At 43.3% G+C, this 25,432-nt stretch overlaps 1 protein-coding gene across 1 annotated transcript; it reads right to left on the minus strand.

The window, feature by feature from the left end:
* Positions 1-2,331: 2,331 nt before the first annotated feature.
* Positions 2,332-23,109, minus strand: Ccdc126 (coiled-coil domain containing 126). Its single transcript, XM_050126589.1, has 3 exons — positions 22,929-23,109; positions 12,800-13,158; positions 2,332-4,160 (listed from the first exon to the last, which is right to left on the minus strand). The coding sequence occupies exons 2-3, from the start codon at positions 13,035-13,037 to the stop codon at positions 3,976-3,978; spliced, it is 423 nt and encodes a 140-aa protein (XP_049982546.1). The 5' UTR covers positions 13,038-13,158; positions 22,929-23,109; the 3' UTR covers positions 2,332-3,975.
* Positions 23,110-25,432: the final 2,323 nt, after the last annotated feature.

The following is a 25,432-nucleotide window of genomic DNA, read 5'->3' on the forward strand; positions in this document are numbered from 1 at the left end:
TCTTCCCGGTAAGCGCACCTTGGGGTGCTTACACACATCATTAGAAATGGGCTAGTCCAGGTGCGAGAATTAGCCTGTAAGGGCTAGAGTTCATGGGCCAAGCAGTTCTTTAAATGAATACAGTTTGTGTGTTGTTATTTCGGGCATGAGCTAGCCAAGCGGCCGGGGTGTTGGGGACGCAGCCCTGCCGCCGCTTCTTATTTCAACACAGAGGGACTGCTGTGATTGGTACAAATATAAGCCACTAAGGTTTTCTGTTACTGGTGTAAATGCAAACTTTCATTTGCATGTGAGATTTGCTGTTGAGCTCACCAGGTAAGTGAGATGGTGGACACCCTCCAGTGCTGCCTCCCTGTATGATAGCTAATTTCCCTACTATCTTAGTTATATGTTTCTACTGCTGCGATAAAATACCATGATGAAGGCAGCTCAAGGGAGAGTTTGAGCTTATGGTTTCAGGGGATAAGAGTCCATCATGGCAAGGAGCATGGCAGGCATGGTGCTGGAGCAGCAGCTGAGAGCTCACATCTTGATCCACAATCAGGAAATACAGAAGGCTAGTTTCAAATGGTGTAACTTGAAATCTCAAAGCCCATGTCTAGTGGCACACTTCCTCCAGCAAGGTCACACCTTCTAATTCTTCCCAGTTACCAAATGGGAAGCAAATATTCAAATGCCTGATGTTTATGAGGGACATCTCATTCAAACTGCCACAATTGTCAGTTTGACTGGTTTTAAAATCAGTAAGGAAACATACCTTACTGATTTTACTGATTTGAGGGGGTGCGGATGATTCAATGTATGGCACCAATTCATGCCCTGGGCGGTCGTGGACTGGATAAAAAGGAGAAATGCGCTGAACACCCGCATTCCTACCTCTCCACTTCCCGAGTGCAGACACTATGTGACCAGTTGAATTTCATGTCAACTTGGCATAGCTAGATGGATCTGACAGGAGGTGACCTCAATTGAGAAATGCCTCCAAAAGACTGGGCCGTAGGCAAGCCTGTAAGGCATTTTCTTATTTAGTGATTGATAGGGGAGGGCGCAGCCCATTGTGGATGGTGCCATCCCTGGGCTCGTAGTCCTCAGTTCTATAAGAAAGCAGGCCGAGCAAGCCATGGGGTGTGTACCTCAGGAGTACGCAGCACCCCTCCATGGCCTCTGCATCAGCTCCTCCTCCAGGTCACTGCCCTGATGAAGTACCTGGCCTGATTTCCTTTTATGATGAACTGTGATGTAGGAAAGTAAGACAAATAAACCCTTTCCTTCCCAAGTTGCTCTGGTTACGGTTTCATCACAGCAGCAGTGACCCTAACTAGGACACTCACTGCTGGAATTAGAAGCATGTGCCCCATGCCTGGTTTCTGTGGTGCTGGGAATTGAACCCAGGACTTCATGCATACTAGGCAAGTACTCTACCAACTGAACTACATCCCCAGCCCAAGTTAGGCGTTTAAAAGTGACATAATAATGCTACATTTTAAGTGTAGTCCTGAAGATAGGATTTGATGTTAAAGGACTCACCCACCATGCAGAAAGGCTGTGGATTTGATGCATGCCCAGCATTAAGGGGGAAAATTCTAGACTTTAAGGGTCTGGACTTAATCAGGGTCTCTATTGCTGCAAAGCACCATGGTCAAAAAGCAAGCTGGGGAGAAAAGGGTTTATTTGGCTTACACTTTCATATCACTGTTCATCACTGAAGGAAGTCAGGACAGGAACTCAAACAGGGCAGGAACCTAGAAGCAGGACTGATGCGGAGAATGGAGGCCACGGAGGGGAGAGCTGCTTTCTGGTTGGTTTCCCATAACTTGATCAGCCTCTTTCTTATAGAATTTATGGCCCTGACCATCACCTAACCAATGTTCTGAAGACTCAGTTACTCATGGCTGAGATTACAGGCATGCACCAACACACTGGTTTATGGGGATGGGGATAGAACCAGGACTTCAAGCAGACTAGGTAATCACACTACCAACTAGCCACATCTCCAGCCCCTAGGATTTTCTTGTTGTTTTATAATTTTTTGTAAAAGTTATTTGAAGTTAAAATAAAGCCCAAACTTATATTAAGATTATCTTTCATCATCTGGATGGTGGTGGTGCATACCTTTAATCCCAGCACTTAGGAGGCAGAGGCAGGTAGATCTCTGTGAGTTCAGGGCCAAGCCTGGTCTACAAAGCAAGTTCCAGGACAGGTAGAGCTGTTACAAAAAGAAATGCTGTCACCAAAAAAAAAAAAAAAAAAAAAAAAAAAGATTATTTTTAGTCATTAAAAGCTGGGAATGAAACGGCTGCTATTTAAAAAAAAAAAACCCACATGGACCAATTGTAAATACAAACAATATATTTTATTTCATCCCTGAAAACAATGACAAAACCAGAAATGTTCACAACTCTTCGAGACTGAACAAGGGCTTCAGATTTCACCTAGTGGACAATAATTTCTTCACATAAAGGGACAGGGAAGACATTTCAGACAGCTATCTTTTGAGAAACAATATATTCTTATACTTATTTTAACAAAATAATCACCGCTACTGTTTGTGGTAGCATAGTATAACAATGAACAATATCGAAAACTAAGTTCAATTTAGTCTAAATCTAGAGGCGAGCTGCAGTTCAGCCGTCATTGTATAGAATAAATACTACAAAATATAGAATACTATATAGCAATTGGATTTGCTACAAAAGATATTTAAATAAAGACATGTTTTGTTCTATATTAGAGTTAACCAAATTAAGATTTCTTGTGCTGTATACAGTAGCTGTTTCCCTAAAAAGATAATCAATCTTCATAATTTATACTTTAATGCTCTTAATTTTGCAAAGGGGTCATTTATATAAAAGAGTAGCTAACCTAGCATCTTCTAGCGCAGGATACTCTTACATCAACTAACATTAACATATCCAAGCAGCTTTGTGCAGCACAAATGTTTATTATATACATCTGACTAAAGTCCTCAGTCTCTTCCTTCTCCTGCCAATATAACCAAAGCAACATTTACCACCACATGGAAACAATACACCTTCCTAATAGCAGAAACAGTCAATGGACTAAATAGTTTCCTTTATTTTAGACAGGGTCTGCCCTTGTCCAGGATGGCAGTGAGCTTGCCAGTCCCCTGCCTCAGCCTCCTGAGTATCCATGACTACAAGCATATGACACTGGAATTTACTTTCAAATCAACAATCATGATTGTGAAAAATCATGCACATTTTACTTTCCATCATAAAAATATGTATTATTATGCAGAATATATGTAAGAAATTTTTAAGTATGAGATTAGAGATTACTCTCATCTCTATTAAATAGTCCCAATGGTTAGGCTATGGACAGTGGCTGCTACCCATTTCAAAATTATACTCTTACAAATGCTATTTTTAAAAATATACAATTAACCTTCAGTTATTTTGAAGGATAGTGCAAATGAAAACATTCTTTGGGTCTATTTTAAAACATGATTTCCAACATGACACTTCCTTTTCCCGCTCATAATCTGAGTAACAAAATATAGTACTGGAACTAAGCATGTTTCTACTCACAGGGACATCATGAGGGCAGATGGCAGAATGATTCAGTAACTTTATCGTCCGCTTAGCTGAAAAACATGTTATATACTTAAATAAATATTTTATAGAAAGGATTCCATGTCTTTCTAGTGTTTTTGTTTCTTCCTGATCTCAAATACCAAAGATGTATACAAGAATGGCCTCCCTGCTTACCACATCAACTGTGTTACCAAAGTCCCATTAAATGTACAGAACAGCATCGAAGAGCTCTGCGGGAAAGCCAGCTAATAACGCCTGTGCATCTATATACAGAATTAGCGTCCTACGAGCCCAGCGAGCTCCTTGGAAATATGTGGAGCTTTTATTGTCAAGTATTCCTCTGTCCTAGGCAGCAGTGTAGGAGGTGTCCTGCGATGGACATATCCCACAGGGGTGTCAGCCCTGCAAGGTGGCTTCACTGCTATCTGACACTGCCGGATGCACTCGTCCTTTTGTTGGTGGTTACCGGCACCAAGTTCCCACTGGTGCCGTTGGTAGTATTGGCTGCTGAGCCATTCACAACGATATAGTCAACCTTGTTCTCCAGCTTCACCAAGCGCTGCAAAATGTCATCTAAGAGGACTGCAATCGTTCTCTTCAGGTCCGCTAAGGGGAAAATGGAAATAAACCATATTAAATAGCAATAGAACACTTGATATTTGTGTCTTCACAGTTTAAGAAAAAGAGGTAAACAATTATCAGGACATCTGAAAGAAAACACACTCCAGAGAACACACTCACACCCCAGACAGGGAAAGCCAGCAAGAGAGCTGAAACACACCAGAACTCACCCTCTGAGAGCAGATTGAAAGTCAGGCCCAAGACATCAAGAACATTTAGACTGTCTTTCACTTTTAAAAAAGGCATTTTTTCTATGTAGATGCATGCTTTATTTGAATGTATGTCTATGCACCATGTGTATGCCTGGTGCCCAGAGGCCAGGAGAGGGTGTTGGAATCCATGGATTGGAGTTAAAGACAGTTGTGAACCCCATGTGGGTGCTTCCAGGACCTATGAAAGAAAAGCCAGTGTTCTCATTGTCTGAGCCACCTCTTGACACACTATGCTGAGTTTCTTGAGCAGTGTATACAGAAGGCTTGGACCAGGCAGGTAAAGTACTGGTAAAGGCAGATAAAGAGAGCTATGGAAACAAATCAACCAAATGTAAGCAAGACACCCGAACCCTCAGACTGGAACAAGGATGGGGAACCTGGGCACGGGGTGACCTGCTCGATCTAAGTTACTCTAGAGTTTGATACAGTGACTTCCAGGTTCGCCTGGGTGACTCCAGGTCACCAAGCAGTCCTTGACTCCATCAAGAGGATCTTGTTTGTGTATAGATACTACAACCTGGCCATCAATAACCACAACCTCTCCATATGAGCAAAAAGATACACACCAGACCAAGGAAAAATTCAACACCCTCAACCTGGATGCCATAAAAAGAGAAAAAGAGACATCAGAGGGCTGGAGAGATGGCTCAGCAGTAAAGAACCCTGGCTGCGCAAATAGCATAAAATATATTGCAGTAACTCCAACCAAACAAGAGGAAGACTTGTATGATAAGAACTTTAAATCTTTGAAGAAAGAAGCTGAAGAAAACACCAGAAAGTGGAAAGATCTCCCATGTTCTTCGGTAGGTAGAATTAACATAGTAAAAATGGCAATCTTACCGAAAGCAATCTACATACTGAATACAATGCCCAGCAAAATCCCTCACACACCTCAAAAGAACAGTACTCAACTTCATATGGAAAAGAAAAAAGCCCAGGATAGCCAAAACAATCCTGTACAATAAAAGAACTTCTGGAGGTATCACAATCCCTGACTTCAAACTCTAATACGGAGCTACAGTACTGAAAACAGTCTGGTATTGGCATAAAACCAGACAGGAGGACCAATGGAAGGGAATCAAAGACCTGGATATTAATCCACACCCTTTCAAACATCTGATCTTTGACAAAGAAGCAAAAAAATATCAAATGGAAAAGAGAAAGCATAATTAACAAATGTTGCTGGCATAACTGGATATCAACATGCAGAAGAATGAAAATAGATCCATATCTATCACCATGCACAAAACTCAAGTCCAAATAGATCAAAGCCCTCAACATAAAGCCAGCCACACCGAACCTCATAGAAGAGAAAGTGGGAAATACACTTGAATGCATTGGCACAGAAGACCACTTCTTAAATATAACCCCAGCAGCACAGACATGAGAGAAACAATTAATAAATGGGACCTCCTGAAACTGCAAAGCTTCTGTAAAGCAAAGGACACAGTCAACAAGACAAAACGACAGCCTACAGAATGGGAAAAGATCTTCACTAACCCCACATCAGACAGAGGTCTGATCTCCAAAATATACAAGGAACTCAAGAAACTGATCATCAAAAGAACACATAATCCAATAAAAAAAAAAAAAGGAGTACAGACCTAAACAGAGAACTCTCAACAGAGGAATCTAAAATGACTGAAAGACGCTTAAGGAATCAACATCCTTAGTCATCAGAGAAATGCAAATCAAAACAACTCTGAGATTCCATCTTATACCTGCAAGAATGGCCAAGATCAAAAACACTGATGACATCTTATGCTGGAGAGGTTGTGGGGAAAAGGGAACACTTCTGCATTGCTGGTGGGAACGCAAGCTGGTACAGCCCCTTTGGATGTCAGTGGGGTGATTTCTCAAAAAATTAGGAAACAATCTTCCTCAAGACCCAGCAATACCACTTTTGGGTATATATCCAAAGGATGCTTAATCATGCCACAGGGACATGTGCTCAACTATGTTCATAGCAGCTTTGTTAGTCATAGCCAGAACCTGGAAATAACCTAAATGTCCTTCGATCAAAGAATGGATAAGGAAAATGTGGTATATTTACACAATGGAGTACTACACAGCAGAAAAAATAACAACATCTTGAATTTTGCAGGCAAATGGATGAAGCTAGAAAACATCATATTGAGTGAGGTAACCCAGACCCAGAAAGACAATTATCACATGTACTCACTCATAAGTGGTTTTTAAACATAAAGCAAAGAAAACCAGTCTACAAACCACAATTCCAGAGAATCTAGACAACAATGAGGACCCTAAGAGAGACATACATGGGAAGTAGAAAAAGACAAGATCTCCTAAGTAAACTGAGAGCGTGGGGACCTTGGGGAGAGGGTTAGTGGGGAGGGGAGAGAGAGGCAGGGAGGGGAACAAGAGAAAAAATGTAGAGCTTAATAAAAATCAATAAAAATAAAAAAAAAGAATACTGGCTGTTCTTCCACAGCACCAGGGTTCAATTCCCAGCACCCACATGGCAGCTCACAACTGTCTATAACTCCAGTTCCAGAGGATCTGACATCCTCATACAGATAGACCTGCAAGTGAAACACCAACCACTGCTTATAAAATAAAAATTAAAAATTATTTTAAAAAGAGAGAGAAAGAAAAAAGGAGACTTATAACATTGAGATGATGATGACGGGCCCACCAGCTGTCCTCCAACACCCACCTGTGCACCAAGACAAGACAAAGGACTCCAAACTGCTCCCAGCAATTCAGTGCAGGTTCCCCCACTGCTTGAGAAGACCCAATCAAACTGCTGTCCTGATCTGTCTAAACCCACCCCGCACCTGGACTGGATGGCCCAGTCCTAGGGGCTTAGCTTCAGGCTCTCAGCTCCATCTCCAGCTCTTCCTTGGCAAGTTTCTCTGCAGCTCCTCCCACTGAGATGCTCAGAACCCTGTGTACTTTCAGGGACTCATTTCTATTAGCTCTCTCCTCAGCCTTGGTGAGGCCTCTCTGAACTCTGTGCCACCAACCTTTTTCGGCCAGTATGTGTGTGTTTTATTACAGAGTTATTAGCAATTAAGATCGGAATAAAAGATCTCATGTCTTCGCTGTAAGGACAGCTAGAACCATCTGGAAACCTGCAGCCAATGACACAAACAACACTTGTGAATTTGCTGTCACTGCATAACTTCTGACCTCGTGGAAAGGCACACTGTGTCCATTGCTGACCCTGCACCTTCAGGGGACCTAGCCAGGGTGGCAGGCATGCCGCCACCTAGTTCTAACTGGAATTTCTTCCCGAAAAATGATGGTTACTATAATGCTTAACCTCTGTGGATGGTTAAGGGGGTTAAGTGGACTTTTCCTAGCTTGGAAAAAGAAAAAAAAAAAAAAAAAAAAAAAAGCCTGTTCTTTGTGAAATTGTCCCTTCAGGTTTTTCACTGGCATTCCACAGATATTAGGTACTCAAGAGTGGCAATTGATATTGTTATTTTTTGTTGATCCTGGATCAAAAAGGCAGCTCAACCCTTGGTCTCTGCTCACCAGGGAAAACCATCAAACACTAGCTAAGAAAATTGCTGGTGGCTGTGCTATTACCAGAAAAAGTATGAGACATAACAACAAAAAAAAAAGTGCATGCTGGACTTTATAAAAACTAAAACCTTGGTCGGGCGGTGGTGGCGCATGCCTTTAATCCCAGCACTCGGGAGGAGGCAGAGGCAGGCGGATCTCTGTGAGTTCGAGGCCAGCCTGGTCTACAAGAGCTAGTGCCAGGACAGGCTCCAAAGCTACAGAGAAACCCTGTCTCAAACAAACAAACAAACAACAACAAAAAGAAAAAAACTAAAACCTTGGGGCTTGAGAGATGGCTCAGCAGTTAAGAACTCTGACTGTTCTTCCAGAGGACCTGGGTTCAATTCCCAACAGCCATATGGCAGCTTACAACTGTCTGAAAATCCAGTTCCAGGGGATCTGACACCTTCACACCAATTCACATAAAATAAAGTTAAATAAATCATAAAAAAAAACATCATCTCATGGGTATTCACAATTATTAAAAAAAAAATTTTAAAAAAAACTAAAACCTTGCCGAGCAGTGGTGGCGCACACCTTTAATCCCAGCTCTCGGGAGGCAGAGGCAGGTGGATCTCTGTGAGTTCGAGGCCAGCCTGGGCTACAAGAGCTAGTTCCTGGACAGGCTCCATAGCTACAGAGAAACCCTGTCTCAAAAAACAAAAACAAAAAACAACAACAACAAAAAAAAACTAAAAGCTTTGGAGCACCAAAGGATGCAGGGTCAGCAAGACGGTTCAGCAGGTGAAGGCAGTTGCTACCAAACAATTCAAGCCTGACAACCTGGGTTCGATCCCTGGAATACACACAAAGGTAGAAACAGTGAAATGACTCCACGGATTTATCCTCTGACTTCCACATATGTGCCTGCTGTAGCATCTATCCCTCGAAAAATAAATAAATAAAAAGCAAAAAGATGCAGGACCCTCAGGTCCTCCTCCAGCACCACTTCTGCCTGTATACTGCCATGCTCCACCATGATAATGGACTAAATCTCTGAACCTGTAAGCCAGCCCCAATGAAATGTCTTTCTCATAAGAGTCATGGCCATGGTGTCTCTTCACAGCAATAAAAACCCTAAGTCAGAAGTAGGAACCAGGGACTGAGGTATTGTTGTGATACTCCTGACCATGTTTTTGTTTGGAGGAATTTGGACTTCGGTACTTTGGAATTAAGCAGGAGAATGTTAAGCACTGCTTAATGGGCCATACTAGTAGGAGCATGGAAGACAGAGGTGCTAAGAGTTATTTGAAGTGATGGGGGCTCACTCAAGAGATTTCAAAGAAGAAGAATTTTAGTATGTTGCCTAGAGATCATTTTTGTGATATTTTAGTGAAGAGAGTGGCTTGTCTGAAAAGCTGCATGAGGCTAAAGTGAAGAGTTTCAGATTAATTCCACTGGCAGAGAAAATCTCAAAACAACCTAGTGTAGACTCATGTGGTTACTAGTGTTCCTGCTTATAAAGATTTATAATGAAAATATAAAATGTAAGTTTTGAAGAGAAAAAGAGCACAGAGAAGTGGAATGGCGCTAAGTCCTGTGTTCAAAGAGATAAAGTGAGTGCTAGCCTCAGGGCAAGATCCCACCCAGCCAAGTTTCCCACTTGTGGAAAGAAACAAAGAAAAACTTAGGTGTGGTGGGGCACACCTTGAATCTCAGCATTGTGAAGTCAGAGGCTACCAGATCTCTGGGTTTGAGGCCAACCTGCACTACAGGGCAAGTTTCAAGACAGCCAAGCTCAGGCAGTGAAGGATAGAAAGCTGGTGAAGATGTAACTGTATGATGGGCCATGTTCTAGCCCCAGGAAGCGGAACTTGGCAGCTTCAACCATGTGGTTCTGGCTTTGGAGTTAAGGATAGAAGAAATGGGTTATGGAATGTGCCTCAGTGCCTAAAGAAAGCCGCTGAGGCCAGGCAGTGTCAGGGGTGTCTCTGAATGGAGGCCTAGTAGAGAGGCCATTGTGTGAAGCTGTGAAGTTGAAGCCTGGATTGCCTTGGAAAACCCAAGATGAGAGAGAGACCAGAGTTGTGGGATACCTGCTGAGGAGAGCTGCTAACAGGAAGCGGAGTCAGCTCAGCCCAAGAGAAAGAAGTGTGTTGCAGTCAACAAAACTGAACACAGTTGGAGAACTATAGAGTGTTTCTACATCAGACACGGAGGTGCAGAGTTTGAAGTTTTCCCAGCTCGTTTTTGGTCTTGTTTTGGTCCAATATTTCCTCACTATGCCCCCTTCCCTATGTTTTAGATGGCAATATATATCTCCTGTGCCAGTATGTTAGAAGTATATAATCTATTTTTTATTTTGATTTTACAGGGGATTGCAGTTAAAAGATTGCATGAATTTCAGAAGAGACTTTGAACTTTGAACTTTTAAATACTGTTAAGACTGTGATAGACTATGGGGACTTTTGAACCTGGACTTAAAAAAAAAATGCCTGCATACTACCAAAGGAGGAGTAAATACAAACCCTTTGATCTACAATGGTGACCTGGCTGCAGGATATGCTCATGCAATGGTGGCACAAGCTTGTGGGGGTAACCAACTATTATCGGATTTGACTTAAGGCCCACTCCATGAAATGGAGCCCATCCCTGACGCTGCTTGGGTGACCAAGAACTTGAGACGAGACAGGCCAGAGACCTAGGGGAAAACCAAATACCAATTGCTCTACAAAAGGAACATACCAATAAAATTACTCTTAAAGACATTCTGCTATACTCATAGATCAGTGCCTTGTTCAGCCATCATCAGAGAAACTTCCTCCTGCAGCAGGTGGGAACAACAGCCAGACCCACTGAAGAGACCCACAGCCAGACACTGTTCCCAGATGTGGAACTCTCGGCTCTTTCTTCAGCACTGTCTGCCACCATGCTTCCCGCCATAATGATAATGGACTAAACCTTTGAAACAGTGAGCCAGCCCCAACTAAATGTTTTCCTTTTCCTTTATATGGTGTACACAGTAATAAAACCCTAAGACAATTTTCAAAAAAGACAATCAATATTAGCTCCCCGGAAAAGAATATATATCTTTGTACAGAGATAAATAAAGCTGGACACCAGGATACATGCCTATAATCCCAGTACTTGGGAAGTTAAGGCAGAAGGATCTTGAGTTCAAGGCTAGCTTGAGCTACAAAGCAAAACCTTGTCTCAAAAGAGCAAAGGGCTAGGGGGATAGAGATGCCCAATTCATGGCTGAGCAATTCGACAGCCACTTATTCTCAACCTTGGCTTATTTTTGAGACAGAGTCTCACACTGTACCTAGAATCTGCCAATCCAGTTGGACTGACTAGCCAGCAGGCCCCAGGGATCCTCTTGATTCCACCTTCCTAATAGGGTTTCAGGTGTGCTCTGCCATTGCTGGCCTTTTCTTTTTCATGTGGGGACCATAAACAGGGTATCTACTTATCCTCCAAGGCTCAGGAAATACCACAGAAGGGCAGAAAGAACACGAGAGTGGCCTGGGAATGACAAACTATTGTACTCTTGACTCACAGCAGTTATGATCCCTGCTGTGAGCAAGGCCGCTCCTCAAGATTGGAAATACCTCTGCTGAAGGAAGACAGGTGGCTTGCACAGAAAACAATACACACCCAACAACCCCAAGACACACAGGAGGCAGGAAAGGCTCAAGGTCAGCCTAATTTACAAAGCAAGAACCTATCTCAAAAATAGAGTTGAGCACATAAGTCAGGTAATAAGGTGCTCACCCTAAGTCTGAGAACACACACACCAAGAATTGTGGCACGGACCTGCAGTCCAGTACTAGGGGGATAGAGGAAGGAAGATCAGAAATTTAAGGCCATATTCAACTACATCATAAGTTCAAGTCCAACCTGGGATACACAAGACCTTGCCTCAAAATAAATGATTAATTAAATAAAACAGGCTAGGGCTATCGCTTGGTTTATAGTGCTTGACTAGCATTATTGAGGGCCCTGGGTTTGAGTCCCAGCACCGATTGAGCAGGCTTCATTCAGACTCATGACTCTCCCCATCTCAGCCTCCTGGAATTCCTCACCCCCCACCTCATCTAAAAGGAAGAACAAGCTGGACTATGGAAGCACACACCTCTAATCCCAGCACTTTGGAGGGGGGGGGGGGGGATCTCTGTAGTTCAAGGCCAGCCTGGTCAACAGAGCTGGGCTACACAGAGAAAACCTGTCTCAGTGGCAGGGAGAGCTGGAAAGCCAACTGTGGTTGTACACACCTTTAATCCCAGAGGCAGGGGCAGGTGAGTTCAAGGCCAGCCTGGTCAACAGAGCTGGGCTACACAGAGAAAACCTGTCTCAGTGGCAGGGAGAGCTGGAAAGCCAACTGTGGTTGTACACACCTTTAATCCCAGAGGCAGGGGCAGGTGAGTTCAAGGCCAGCCTGGTCCACAGAGTAAGTGGCAGGACGGCGGCAAAGTGAGACCCTGCCTCAAAAAACAAAACAACAGGAACCTAGGCTCTGAAAAGGGAGACTGCAATGAGCAATGCTGGAATTATAGGAAATCCTGCTTCTTGAGACTTAATGAATATTGTCCACTGATGTTTTATATCGAGAAATCAAAAGGGAAAATATATCTAAATAATTACACTGTATTACATATTCATTTTAAATACACATAATACACTTTATACATATATATTTTAAAGAGGTGAATATAGTAGTGAAATGCCATAATTTCTATAACTTACTTAGAATATAAATAAATGTGAAATATTAATAACAAATCTGGATGAGGAATATATGAGTATTATATGCCTACTTTACACTCAAAAATATACACCTGCAGTTTTTTTAAAAACCAGTTTATAAAAAGCACACATGAATGCTGAGCTCACACAGGAGCAGGCTGGAAAGGAGAAGACGGAGACATCCGTGGTTCTTACCATAGCCTGCCATGGAGGCGCCACTGTCCACATCCACCACGCTCTTGCTCTCCTCCGCCAGGGCTTTCACGTATCTTTTGCTTAAGTCTAGGATTTGCTCCCGTAACTTGACGCTGCTCTGATGCCGCGGCTGTTGGAAAGTGTAGTGAAGCAGCAGCAGACCCCAGATGAGTCCGAACACCAGCAACAGGAAGCTCAGCTTCTGGGACATATTTTTCCTTGAGATTGTAAAAATCATTTCTGATGAAGCAAGCCGATTTGATTGAGAAGCAGTAACTGGAAACAATTTTGAGTGGAAAGGAAAAGCTCCCTAGTGCTGTGTATCCATCTTCAGCACGGCTGCCTCCGCGTTGACAGCCCTGTAAAGGAAGAACAAAGGGGCCATTGTCACCTCGATGGGCAAGACAATGAAAGTTCTAGAGTTCTGATTTGTTATTAAGCCATCTTTCCTGACAACTTTCTCTGCCACATAACAAGCTTCCTGATCACCATCAGTTCCATTTACATATATTTTTCAAAATTAAACTAGAAATAAATACAAATTCATTGAGAATATCTGAAAATGTGTCACCTCACTCATAAACTTTCAACAACTTCTCATCTGCTACTAAAGTCATTCATAAGGTTCACAGACAATACAAGATTTCCACGGTCTGTCTGTTCAAACATGGCCACAAAGGTATTCCTAAACAAAAACAGGGATGTCAAAATAAAAGTTAGAAGTGCTGAAAAGCAAATACAGAACGCTGAAATGCCTCTCTAACAAGAATGTCCATAATAAGGCGTGGGCCGACATTCGGGTCTGCCACTAGAAGGTGGTCATGATGAGAATGAATGCATTAACCCTACGGAGCATCCGACAGAACATGGAAAGAAGACAGTGAAAGGAAAGGTAAAACCAACCATGAAGTTTGGAAAGACCTAAAATTTAAAACTAATGTTTATAGACCACCGAAGCACCCAGTACCCAGAGGGGAAAAGAATAATTGAAGTAAAAATCTATAGCGCATTCCCCATGACTACTTCATGGCTTACTGAAAATGATCCTTAGGTTTGCGTTTCTGCAATGACAACAAATAACCTCAATTTTAATCCATTTACTAGGAAATAACAAACTAAACATAACTTATTTTGCGACCACGACTAAAGGTTCACACAGTACAATAGCGTAAAGGTGACAAGTCAGCCGCAGAGGCACACACCAGCAACTCAGTGCGTGGAGGAAGAGTCAGCACAGCAAGCTGCAGGCTAGCCTAGGCTGCAGGGCAACATCAAGTCTGTCTCAGCTACACAGCAAGACAAAAACAAAGCAAAAAACCAAGCCCATGGAGCAATAAATAGCACGTACTGAGTTAGGAACGAAGAATACTCTAGAGTTCTACCCAAGAAATTAGCTTTCTAGCATAGATGCAAGAAATTTTTTGTTTTACTTGAGACAAGCTCTCATTGTGTAGCCCTGGATGGCTTGGAAGTCACTATGTCCATCAGGCTGACCTCAAATTCACACATTTCTATCGATGTATACTGGCTCTTCTGTGTTTTCAAACACAAGCTGCAGAGGGCACTGTGTGTCTCAGCACCATGAAAAGGGCGCCTGGACTCCCCCTGAGTTGGTCAGGTAGCTCAAAAACGGCATGGCTGCAGCCAGCTCTGTATTTTTAGCAGATGAAGATTTAAATGACAGCTAAGAAAGAGGAAGGAAGGGGGAGAAAGCAATACAGATGCATGCTAACTCGACACGCAGGAAAGCGGTAAGGCCTTTGTTTTCCGAAGTAAACCATATGGCTGTGTGCACGGTGGACATGCTGCAATGATGACACGCAATAGTCTTGGACTACGAGCAGTGTGTTTAAAACAGCACGAGGGCATGCACACTGCAGTGGCATGCTACGTGGTCAGAACCAAGGCTACACGACGCAGCACGCAGCACGGGCGAGCGAGCGCTGCCACACACACCTTGGGTTCACCCCACATTCGGTTTTGAATTCACTTCTGACTGCGGTACATTTGAGACTCTTTTACTGTTGCCCAATTAAAAAACAAATCTCAATGAATTACTCATTCCCAGATAAGATAATCACGCAGTGTAAGACACTGGACTCTGACCAACATAAGATCTGATTACACCACCAGTCAGAAAAGAGACCTTCATAAAGTCAAGAACTTCCCAATATGGATTCTACGGAGTGTGTCTGATATTGATATGGGGGGAATCCGGGTCTCCTCTTGGGATCCTTTTGTTTGGTTTGGTTTTTAGTTTGTTTGTTTATCAAGACAGGGTTTCTCTGTGTACCCCTGGCTGTCCTGGAACTCACTCTGTAAACCAGGTTGATCTTGAACTCAGAGATCTACCTGCCTCTGCCTCCCAAGTGTTGGGATTAAAGGTGTGTATTGCCACTGCCTGGCGGGGTTCTTAATCTTATTAATAAAAAGATTTTAAGAACAGGCCCAGAGTTGGGCAGTGGTGAAGCCACCAGGACAGGCTCAAAAGCTACAGAGAAACCCTGTCTTGAAAAACAAAAAAAAAATAAAAAATAAAATTTAAAACAAAAAAAAAAAAAAAAAGAAGAAGAACAGGCCCAAAGGAAAGCCGGAAAAGCCCCAGGGCAGGCAAACTGTAGCTCTCCACAGATTTAGTTGAAGCAAGCACAGAAGGTGAGACGGCAGCAACAGGGGAGCTTTAGAGAGCAAGAAGCACAGGCAATCAGGGCAGTTCAAGGTAATAAGGAAAGCAAGTTTAGAAAAAGGAAACTAAAAGGAGAAGGGACACTTTCCTGACTAATTCCGAGCCACAGCAGGCTCCTGAGGAGCACAGGGCAGGGCTGGGGAAGGAGAGGCACAGGCACACTGGAGGACCAATTATTACACCGACCTCGTTAGTGTGCCTACTGGGGCAGTTCTTTTTTTTTAAGATTTATTTATTTATTTGTTTGTTTATTTATTTATTTATTTATTTATTATGTATACACATTCCTTCCATATATGCTTGCATGCCAGAAGAGGGCACCAGATCTCATTATAGATGGCTGTGAGCCACCATGTGGTTGCTGGGAATTGAACTTAGGACCTCTGGAAGAGCAGCCAGTGCTCTTAACCTCTGAGGCATCTCTCCAGCCCCTGGGGTAGTTCTTAGGTCAAGCCTTGCCCATGCCCAGCTGGAAAGCTAGGTCTCCACCTGGGCCAGATCCCCTTTTCTTAACTAGGAGTTTTTCTACTGTTAGCAATACTCAGCCTTCCACAGAATAAAACGTCCACCTCACAAAATGCCCACCCCTGTAGGGTGTCAGGGTCTTGGACAAACATAAACATAAGGAATCTATGATCTGCAATTTGGGAGTGTGCTCACGAATGCTCACGGTAATAAGACATTTATTATAAAAAGGTTTTGGTCAATGTGGTATATATACACACAATAGATTTTACTCAGCCATAATGAAAAACAAACTTACTCTCAGGAAGATGAATGGAACTGGAAATCACCAGAAAGTGGAACAGGCTAGTCTCACCAAGTGTTATGTTTTCTCTTACAGGTACCAGCTATCTTTAAAAGAAAGAAATGGAAGGGGGGACAATTTGGAGTATAAGAGAAAAAGAGGGAGGGCACAGAGTGTGTAGGGGATGGAGCGAACACCATGAAAGGGCACCCTATATGTGTACGAAGACGTCAGGGAAACCCACTGCTGCGCAAGGCTAATACACACTGGGAGAACTGTCAAATGAAAAGGCCTGTCCTGAGAATCACAAAGGTCTGAGGGGCTGGGAGCCCTGATCCAACTCTACACCAGAGGATTCTGAAAGGACATCAAATGGACAACTGATGGGAAGAAAGAACTCTAGAACTTTCCCAAGTTAAAAAGATGTCCAGGAGCCAGCTTGTGCCTGACAAAGGGCTGAAAAGTCCCTAAGTCCAAGAGGATTCCCTGAAGCACTCGGAACCTGAGAACTAGTGTGAAAATCCCAAGCAAGTCCAAGCAACACAGGCAGAAGGAACTAGGGTTTTTAAAGGTACACATCTGCCTTAGGTCTTTCTCAGGTAATGTTTTACATAACATCACCTGGCCAGATTTTCTATAATCCCAGTATCAAATCACACCCCATCCCAAATGAATGAGAACGCAGATGGAAACCAAGCCTCATCTTTGCTTTCGTTTTGCTTTTTAATGATGTGCTGGTGAGCCTTCCTACGAGGTGGAAAAACACGGTCCCAGCCAGCATCAGTGCTTACAGCCGTCATTGCTTCCAGACAAAGGTTAAAATATGCACCTCAGGCTGGCCTGTCATCTCGCCTCAGCCCGTACAAGCGTTGGGATTACAGAGCATGCTACCACACCTGCTGCTAGCAGTATCTTTTAAAGAACACTGGGGTTAGTGCTCAGTGTACAGCAAAGACAGAGAAGAACACTGCTCATGCCAGACCCTTCATAAAGGGAGGCAGTAGCGAGAGCGGCGGCGGGAGGCTGGTCAATTACAATGTATAAATCACTCCATTTGGTGTGACATCGGAACCCTCTGCTTGGACCTGGGTGTGGGAGGTAGAAAACCAGTGACTTTTACCCCAGTAAACAACACAAGTTGTTACCACCAGGATGACCAAGCCCCACTTTTGGACTGGGCAAGCGTAAAGGGGAAAAGCCAACTCCGCTGAACCCCTCTAGTGTCAGGATAAACACATGTCCCCATTTGCTGGGACTTAAGCCAGACAGACAAGGAGCTGGAACTTTCAGCAACTAAAAGTAATTGACTTACATACTTTCAGGGGTTAGAGAAGAAATACTTATTAGCCTCAACTAGGAAAAAAAAGGATTCAATGTGTTTTTCTATATAAAATACAAAGCTTAAAAGGACAGCAGAAACTGTGCTTTAAACACTCCATCTTTCTTTGTTTCAAATACTGGCCCAGCACTTGGGAAGCCATGTAGATGAGAAAAGAGTCACTACCTAGAAATCTGGCAGGCCAACACGTCACCAAGGGGTTCTGAGCTACCACCATAGTTTTGTCTTTTTCTTTTTAAAAAATACTAAACCGGCAGTGGTGGCGCACGCCTTTAATCCCAGCACATGGGAGGCAGAGGCAGGCGGATCTCTGTGAGTTCGAGGCCATTCTGAACTACAAGAGCTAGTTCCAGGACAGGCTCCAAAACCACAGAGAAACCCTGTCTCGAAAAAGCAAAAACTAAAACTAAAAGAAATACTGTAAGAGCATTAGGGCAATGACCCAAAGGTTCACCAATTTCTTATTGGACTATTCATTAATTTATTATTGATCCATTATGTTCCAAATACATTTTACTTACATAAATCAAAGCATTACAAAGTTGCTATAAGAAGGATCTAAGAATAAAGATCAAGGCTGGTAAAGCACTTGCCTTATAAGCATCAAGTCCTGGGTTTCATCCCCAGAAATTTCCTGAAAAGGCTGACCACACACACACCATACTCACACACACCAGACACACACCACATACACACACACACACCATACTCACACACACACACTACACTCTCACACATACCATACTCTCACACACACAATCTTACACTTTAAATAAATACATACATACATACATACATACATACATACATACATACATACTAAGACCCCAAACCAGGCCAGCAAGCACGCTTTTATTCTAACACTGGGGTGACTGTGTCTCTTCCAGATTGGCTAGGGTCTGATCTCACAGTCATTCCCAACTGAAGAGTTTTAAAAGAACTATGCAAAGAAAATGAGGGAAAGGAGGGGTGTGCCACTCCACTTGGGGGAGGGAAGGTGAGCTGGCTTTGTATAAACAAATGTGAGGAAAGGGAAAGATTTGCATAGAAGTTTTACAAGGTGGAAGAGTGATGAGAAGTGTGAGAGATGTGCGGAATTCGGGCCGTGGTTGGCTGTCTACCTTTGACAGAAAAACGACATTTTCCCCTCACAGATAGCAGGAAACCCCAAAGTCCCTGATGACCCTTTCTTAAGAACTTATCAGGCAACCTGGTAACATAAAGGGTCAGTAACTGTAAGGAACCTCAGAGTCGGCTCAGGACACCCCAAAACCAAGTCCTCAGCACAAAGGAGATTTATTTACCCCAGAGGACAGGGATAAGGGACAAAGACAGGAGATGAGGAAGAGGGAGAAGGGGAGGGAACACGGGACAGAGGATAGGAGACAGATGTGGCCCATAGGAAAATGGCTGTTTATAAAGGTAAAAATGGAAACACCACGTTAGGATGAGGAGTTTGATTTTAATTGGACATGTTAGTTACCCAAAGGGGGCTTTTAATTGCTGGACTTCAATACTTTAGGTGGGCCTTGGTAGTCAGCCTCAGAAGGAGGAAGTGGCCAAATAAGGGAATAGGCGTTTGGTGACTAGCTGTAGAAATGTAATCTAATGGCCTGGGGGAGAAGGGCAAGGCCTGCCAGAGCCACCTGCTCCAATGAGCTAGTGTCCCTTCAGCCACGATCTGACAAGAAGGTCTTTACAAACACACACACACAAAAAAATACTCTACTTTGTGTCTTCTAATAGAAGAGGGGAACTGAACAGCCAGATGCAGACTAAGTCTACCTAGCAATTCCCAGAAAGTTAACGGAAAACTGTTACTAAATATTTTAAGCACAATGTGTCAAACAGCAAATACTGGCAGAAGTGTTTTCTAAATTTCTGTATGTGCTACAGGTTTTAATATCCCCACAACAACTTATAAAATCTTTACCGGAAGCAGAGTGTAGTGGTGCATGCCTATATAGTTCAGTGTGCAGGACACAGAAACAAAAAGGTCTGAGTTCGAGGCCCAGGGCTACATAGTGTGAGGCTATCTTTAAAAAAAAAAAAAAAAAAAAAAAAAAAGCCAGGTGGTAGTGGCGCACACCTTTAATCTCAGCACTTGGGAGAGGCAGGCGGATCTCTGTGAGTTCTAGGCCAGCCTGGTCTACAAGAGCTAGTGCCAGGACAGGCTCCAAAGCTACAGAGAAACACTGTCTCGAAAAAAACTTGAAAGAAAGAAAGAAAGAAAGAAAGAAAGAAAGAAAGAAAGAAAGAAAGAAAGAAAGAAAGAAAAGAAAAAGAAAAAAGGGCAGTAGTTTTCAACTTTCCCAATGTTGGGACTCTTCCTCATGTTGAGGAAGTATTTCATTGCTACTTCAGAAGTGGAATTTTGCTGCTGTTATGAATTGTAATGTAAATATCTGATATTTGACCCTTCTTGGGGTCATAACCCACAGGTTGAGAACCACTGTTTTAAATGAAAGCACCGCTCACCTTTAATCCTTTAATCCCAGCACTAGGGAGGCAGAGGCAGGCGGATCTCTGTGAGTTTGAGGCCAGCCTGGTCTACAAGAGCTAGTTCCAGGACAGGCTCCAAAACCACAGAGAAACCCTGTCTCAAAAACCAAAAAAAAAAAAAAAAAAAAAAAGGTACCACCTTGAAGAAAGCTACACAGCGTTCCTGCTGAGGTAACACACAGATATCATTTTTGGATGGCATTTTTGGGAAGGGAGGAAAAACAGAAACAGTAAAAGTTACAAAAATAGACCAGCAGGTGGTGGCTTTAATCCCAGCACTCGGGAGACAGAGGCATGAGGATCTGAGTTCAAGGCCAGCCTGGTCTACAGAGTGAATTCCAATACAGCCAGGGCTACACAGAGAAACCCTTCCTCACAAGAAAAACAAATGGAATTTTTAAAAAAGGAATGAAGTACCTTAAAGTACTCCGCATGATTGCTTGCGCCTTTAATCACAGCACTAGGGAGGCAGAGGCAGGTGGATCTCTGTACAACGGAGACCAGTTTGGTCTACACAGTGAGTTCCAGCTGGCCAAAGCTACATGGTGAGACGATCGATCGATCGATCGATCGATCGACAGACAGACATACACATACAGATAAACTCAAAAAGGGGTGGGGGTAAAGTGAGGCAGAGATAAAACCTGCAGCACTATAGCAGAAAGACAGACAGCACTTCATGACTGTCCTACAGTGAGTGCTTAATCTAAAAACATTATGCAGCATCAGACACTTCACTCACAGCCTGAGCCAGTCATAACCAGTACTACATGGCAGCCCTACACCCCTTTCCACAGCTAACTAGACTAGCAACGGGCACCCCTGCCAGAGGCCTTCTACAAAAAGAGGCCAGAGAGAAAAGAACAGCTGAAGTCGATGAATTCACGAAGAGTAAAATTGAAAACGGGTTAGAAAAGTGAGACTTAAAGTTATGCACAAGAGCAGGTACCAGGGCCACCAACAAAAGGGGGGACGACGGGACGCCCGCACAGAAAGAGCTTGGGACACTGGTCAGCAGGGATCGTGGTCCCTGCAGTCGTACAGCTCTTTCATGAGTCCCTTTTCTATCATGATGGACAGAGAGAACTATATAACCCGGAGGGCAGGGAACAAGGACGCAAATATCTTCTTCCCCCACATTAAAATGGATGCTTTGGAAGCCTAAGACAGAAGAGTCCCGGATCGACCAAGTGACTGCTTTAGATGAACTGCACTGAGAGCAGAGCTAAGGTCATAGAGAAGGTGGCAGCACAGGACAGGAACCAAGGGCTCCTTTCTCTGTAGTCATTACTGTCTCCTCTGCTACACTCAGCAACATGCAGAAACGTTTTCTTCAAAATTAGTGTTTCTGCCACACACGTTAAGGCTATCGGGAATGTTTACGTGCCTAAGCCTTCTTCCACAATTCCTCTTCATTAACTGTGTCACTCTTCCAATAGCCATTAGAAGTCTTCCTTTTACCTAAAGACACTATGCAGTCACTCCATCTGGCCCACCAACTCCATTGCCCCACGACAACTGTCCATCCAAAACCATAGTTATTTCACATACTGCACAAGCGTGTCTCCACTCAAAATAGTCCACCCAGAGCAAACATCTTAAAAGAAAAGGAAACCCAGCTAAAGATCTATAAAGATTTCCTTGAAAAGCCCTCACCAATGTCAGTAAGACTAAGAAAGCTGCACAAAAACAGCTGACATCATGGGGACTAATGCGCGGGGACTAAGGCGAGCACGTTGAAGTGGTTCCCCATCAGATTTACTGCAGTCATTCAGTGTGGGCATTCTCGAGGACAAAAACTTGGAAGCAGAAATCCTAAGTGGGGTAAAGACTGTGGACCAGTGAGAAACAGTACAGAAAGTTGCCACAGGGAAGGCTGCAAAGGGCTTGGGTGCTGACTGACAAAGCCTTTAATCCCCTCTTTAGGGTTTCCCACAGACAAGGCTGGGGCAGTGGGGGAAGGTGAGTGAGTCCTTGTACTGTATCTCCAGAGCTGATCCCGAGGAAAGCCGAGTCATCAATTTCCTTAGACCATTCTCAGCCATCTTAAAAGGGTGGAAATTGAGAAGCCAGCAATTTTTAACACAGTGGTTCTCAACCTTCCTAATGATGTGACCCTGACCCTTTAATGCAGTCCCTCATGTTGTGGCGACCCTCAACCATAAGATTATCTTCGTTGCTACTTCATAACTGTAATTTTGCTACTGTGATGAATCATAATGTAAATATCTGATATGAAGATGATCCTGGGCAACCCCTGTGAAGGGTCCTTCGACCCCCTGATTGAGAACCGCTGTCTTAAGGAATTGTTTGCATGTAAGGTGAGTACAATATAAAGTCAACACACAACTTAGAGTAATAATGATTGAACAAAAGAACACATACACAAGTGTGCACTACTTTGTATCGCATTCAAAACATCTTTTCATTAAATGAAGAGCTCATGGTGTTATAGTTTATTATTCGTAAATCTAACAACTTAAAACTATGTGTTATCTCCATCTGCTGGATGAAACAAATCGGGCTTAAAGCCTTTGATTAGCCTGATGGGAGCAGCACCAAGGGTTCGAATCCCGGTAGCCTGACCACTCAACCACCACCGCCCGCACCAGACAGCAAATGAAGTTCGCCCCCACCAGCCTCCAGGAGAAGAGTTTGGCAGATTTAAAGGGCATTTCACGATCCTTCTCCTAACCGGAGAAATGAGCTGTCAAGAACGAAGCAGAAGTGAGCGCGGCCCCGGCGGCTGCACATCCCCGCGGAGAGCCGCCAAGCTCGGCCCGGGAGTCTCGGCTGTCAAGGCGGCAAAGCCCGGGCCGCGAGGACACCGCCTCCCGCCTCCCCTCCGCGTTACCTGGCCCGTGGGCTTCCTGTCAATCACGCGGGCCGCCCTCCGCGGGGCTCGCGAGCTGGAGCAGCAGTCACAGCCCGCCGCGGGTGTTAGCGGCGCCGCAACAGCCTCCGGGCCGGGGCGGAGGTAGGACGGAGAGCGCTCGGCGCCCGGAGACTCTGCTCCCCGTTTCCGCTCCGCCTCCGGGCCGCCCCTCCCCCCCCNCCCCCCCCCCCCCCCCCCCCCACCACCAATTCCGCGGGCAGGGCCCGCTACGCACGGCATTGTGGGAGATGTAGTCGGGGCTTGCGGAGAGGCGGCACGTGCTCTTAGCCCAGGGGCTGCGGGTGGCGCCGTTGCTCGGCAACCAAGAGGCGCCGCAGACTAGAAAAGCCCCAGCGTCCTGCTCTGGAACTGGTGTCTCCGCGTCCTACTACCGACCTTCCACCAGAAAACCAACCCTTCAGATGATATTGGCTGACGCTGGACATCCTACTGGTACAGATTGCAAGTGTGCCCATTGTTGTTGCAGAAGGGTATGAAAGATAAAAGGACCAAAGATTAGTAGAAACAAAGTATCCTTTTCTGAAGGTTACTTAAGACCTGGCTCAGCAGTTCAGTTTGCTGAGAACCAGAATGCCAGAGTTCCATTCCCAGCTCCCACATCAAGAGGTTCCTAACCTCCTGGAACTCCAGTTCCAGGGGATCCCACCCTATTCTGGCCTCTGCAGACCAACACACTCACACACAATTTCATAAATACAAACAAAGTATTTTTAAGATATTCTTTTCACATATGCTATAATTATGAACGCACACTGCAAATACAATTTGTAGACAAAATACAACAGTTAAGAAGAGTTCAACGAAGTTAATACATTTTTTTTATCAAGGATTTTCAGGTTTGGGGATGCAGCTCAGTGGTAGAACACTTGACTAGCAAGCATATGGTCCTAGATTAAATGCCCAACACACATAAATAACCCACATTAAAAGTCAAATATAGGGCTAGAAAGATGGCTTAGTGGTTAAGAGCACTTGTTCTTTTTTTTGATACATTTTAATTCATTATTCAGTAAATAAAGAAGACGCAGCTTCTGCTAGATAGTATGCTAACATTTACATATTAATTAAAATATCATGATAACATTCTGGAATAAATTTCCAAAATTTCTCATTATTTAAGATACTAATTATGCCTGTGTTTTTATAGAAGCAAAAACCTAAATAAATGCTACTACAAAAAAAATGCTATAGTTCTTGATACTACATTTCAATATTTATAGTAGAGAGAGATTGTAAACATTGAATATTACAATGACAATTGTGTTGTCCATAATTCAAATATGCAACTAATTTATTAGAGATCAAACCTAGTTCATTCAAAATAAACAACTTAATTAGGGGCTAGTAATATTTCAGTGTAATTGGCATATAAACACCTCCTAATAAATATTGACTCTTATCAATTTGATCACAAAAAAAAATTAAGTAGCAAAACTCTTGATTAATTATATTGGCTTATCTGTATAATTGAAGGAAAGGATTCTTATTGCTTACTTTTAAGATGAAAACTGAATTCATTTCATAATTTAGGGTAGGCATGTGTGTATCTTTCTATAGATGTGATATAGAAACATGATGTAAAGTAACTTGAGTATGAAAGGTTTATTGCAGCTCACAAGTCTCTGATTACACTCCATCACTGAGGGCCATCATGGCAGGAACTCAAGGCATAGTTCTGAAGACAGGAAGTGGTGTAGAGGCCTTGGAGGACTGCTACTTTGTGACTGTGCCCCATGACTTCCTCTGCCCACTTTCTGAGAGCACATAGGACCACCTGCTTTGTGGTGGCACTGCCCACAATGAGCTGTACCTCATACGTTAGTCATGAATCAAGGAAATACATAGGCTTTTCTATGGGCATTTTATCAATTATGGTTACCTATTCACAAATAACTCTAGCTTGTGTCAGGTGGATATAAAACGAAGCTGCATAATGTGTGAGCAAAGTCTTTCCTGATTTGCTTTTCAGTTATTCTACTTTAATACAAAGAAAAGAATGTTGCAGGAAGCAAGATTATAAAATGAGATAAGGTGTAGTTTGAAAGTACTGTGGTAGATAATCTACTGAGCACATCTTCTTGTTTTCTCCTAGATAAGATGAGGCATCTTCATTCAAGATTTGTGTACATCCTTTTATTTGAATGTTTGTTTTGATTTTGTTATTATTTGAAATGTTTTTTTTCAACTCAGGTTGCTTGCCTTTATGTCTATGCCCCCAGTTTGGTCCATCTCAGCTAAGCATGTTGCTATGAAGAAATGTCTAACCTGTTTATTTGAGTATAGGAATTGATGGTCCTCACTTTGCTTTCCTATTCCATCAGGCTTATTGATTTTAAAGAATCGCTTCACTCCATCTATGCTTTTCTCTTCCACTTCTATACCATTTTATTGTTATTGCTGCTCTAACCTTATTGCTATTTTATTTCAGCCTGCTTTAGTCTTAGTTCGTTTTCCTTTATATT

This window comes from Alexandromys fortis, unplaced genomic scaffold (assembly GCF_014885135.2).
Source record: "Alexandromys fortis isolate MF-2015 unplaced genomic scaffold, M_Fortis_MF-2015_v1.1 scaffold_245, whole genome shotgun sequence".
Classification (NCBI taxonomy): Eukaryota; Metazoa; Chordata; class Mammalia; order Rodentia; family Cricetidae; genus Alexandromys; species Alexandromys fortis.

Excerpts from the sequence above, each read along its gene's own strand:
- Ccdc126 (XM_050126589.1), bottom strand. The coding sequence starts at position 13,037 with ATGATTTTTACAATCTCAAGGAAAAATATGTCCCAGAAGCTGAGCTTC. Across the intron at positions 4,161-12,799 it reads CGCCTCCATGGCAGGCTATG|CGGACCTGAAGAGAACGATT; the intron begins GTAAGAACCACG and ends TTTTCCCCTTAG.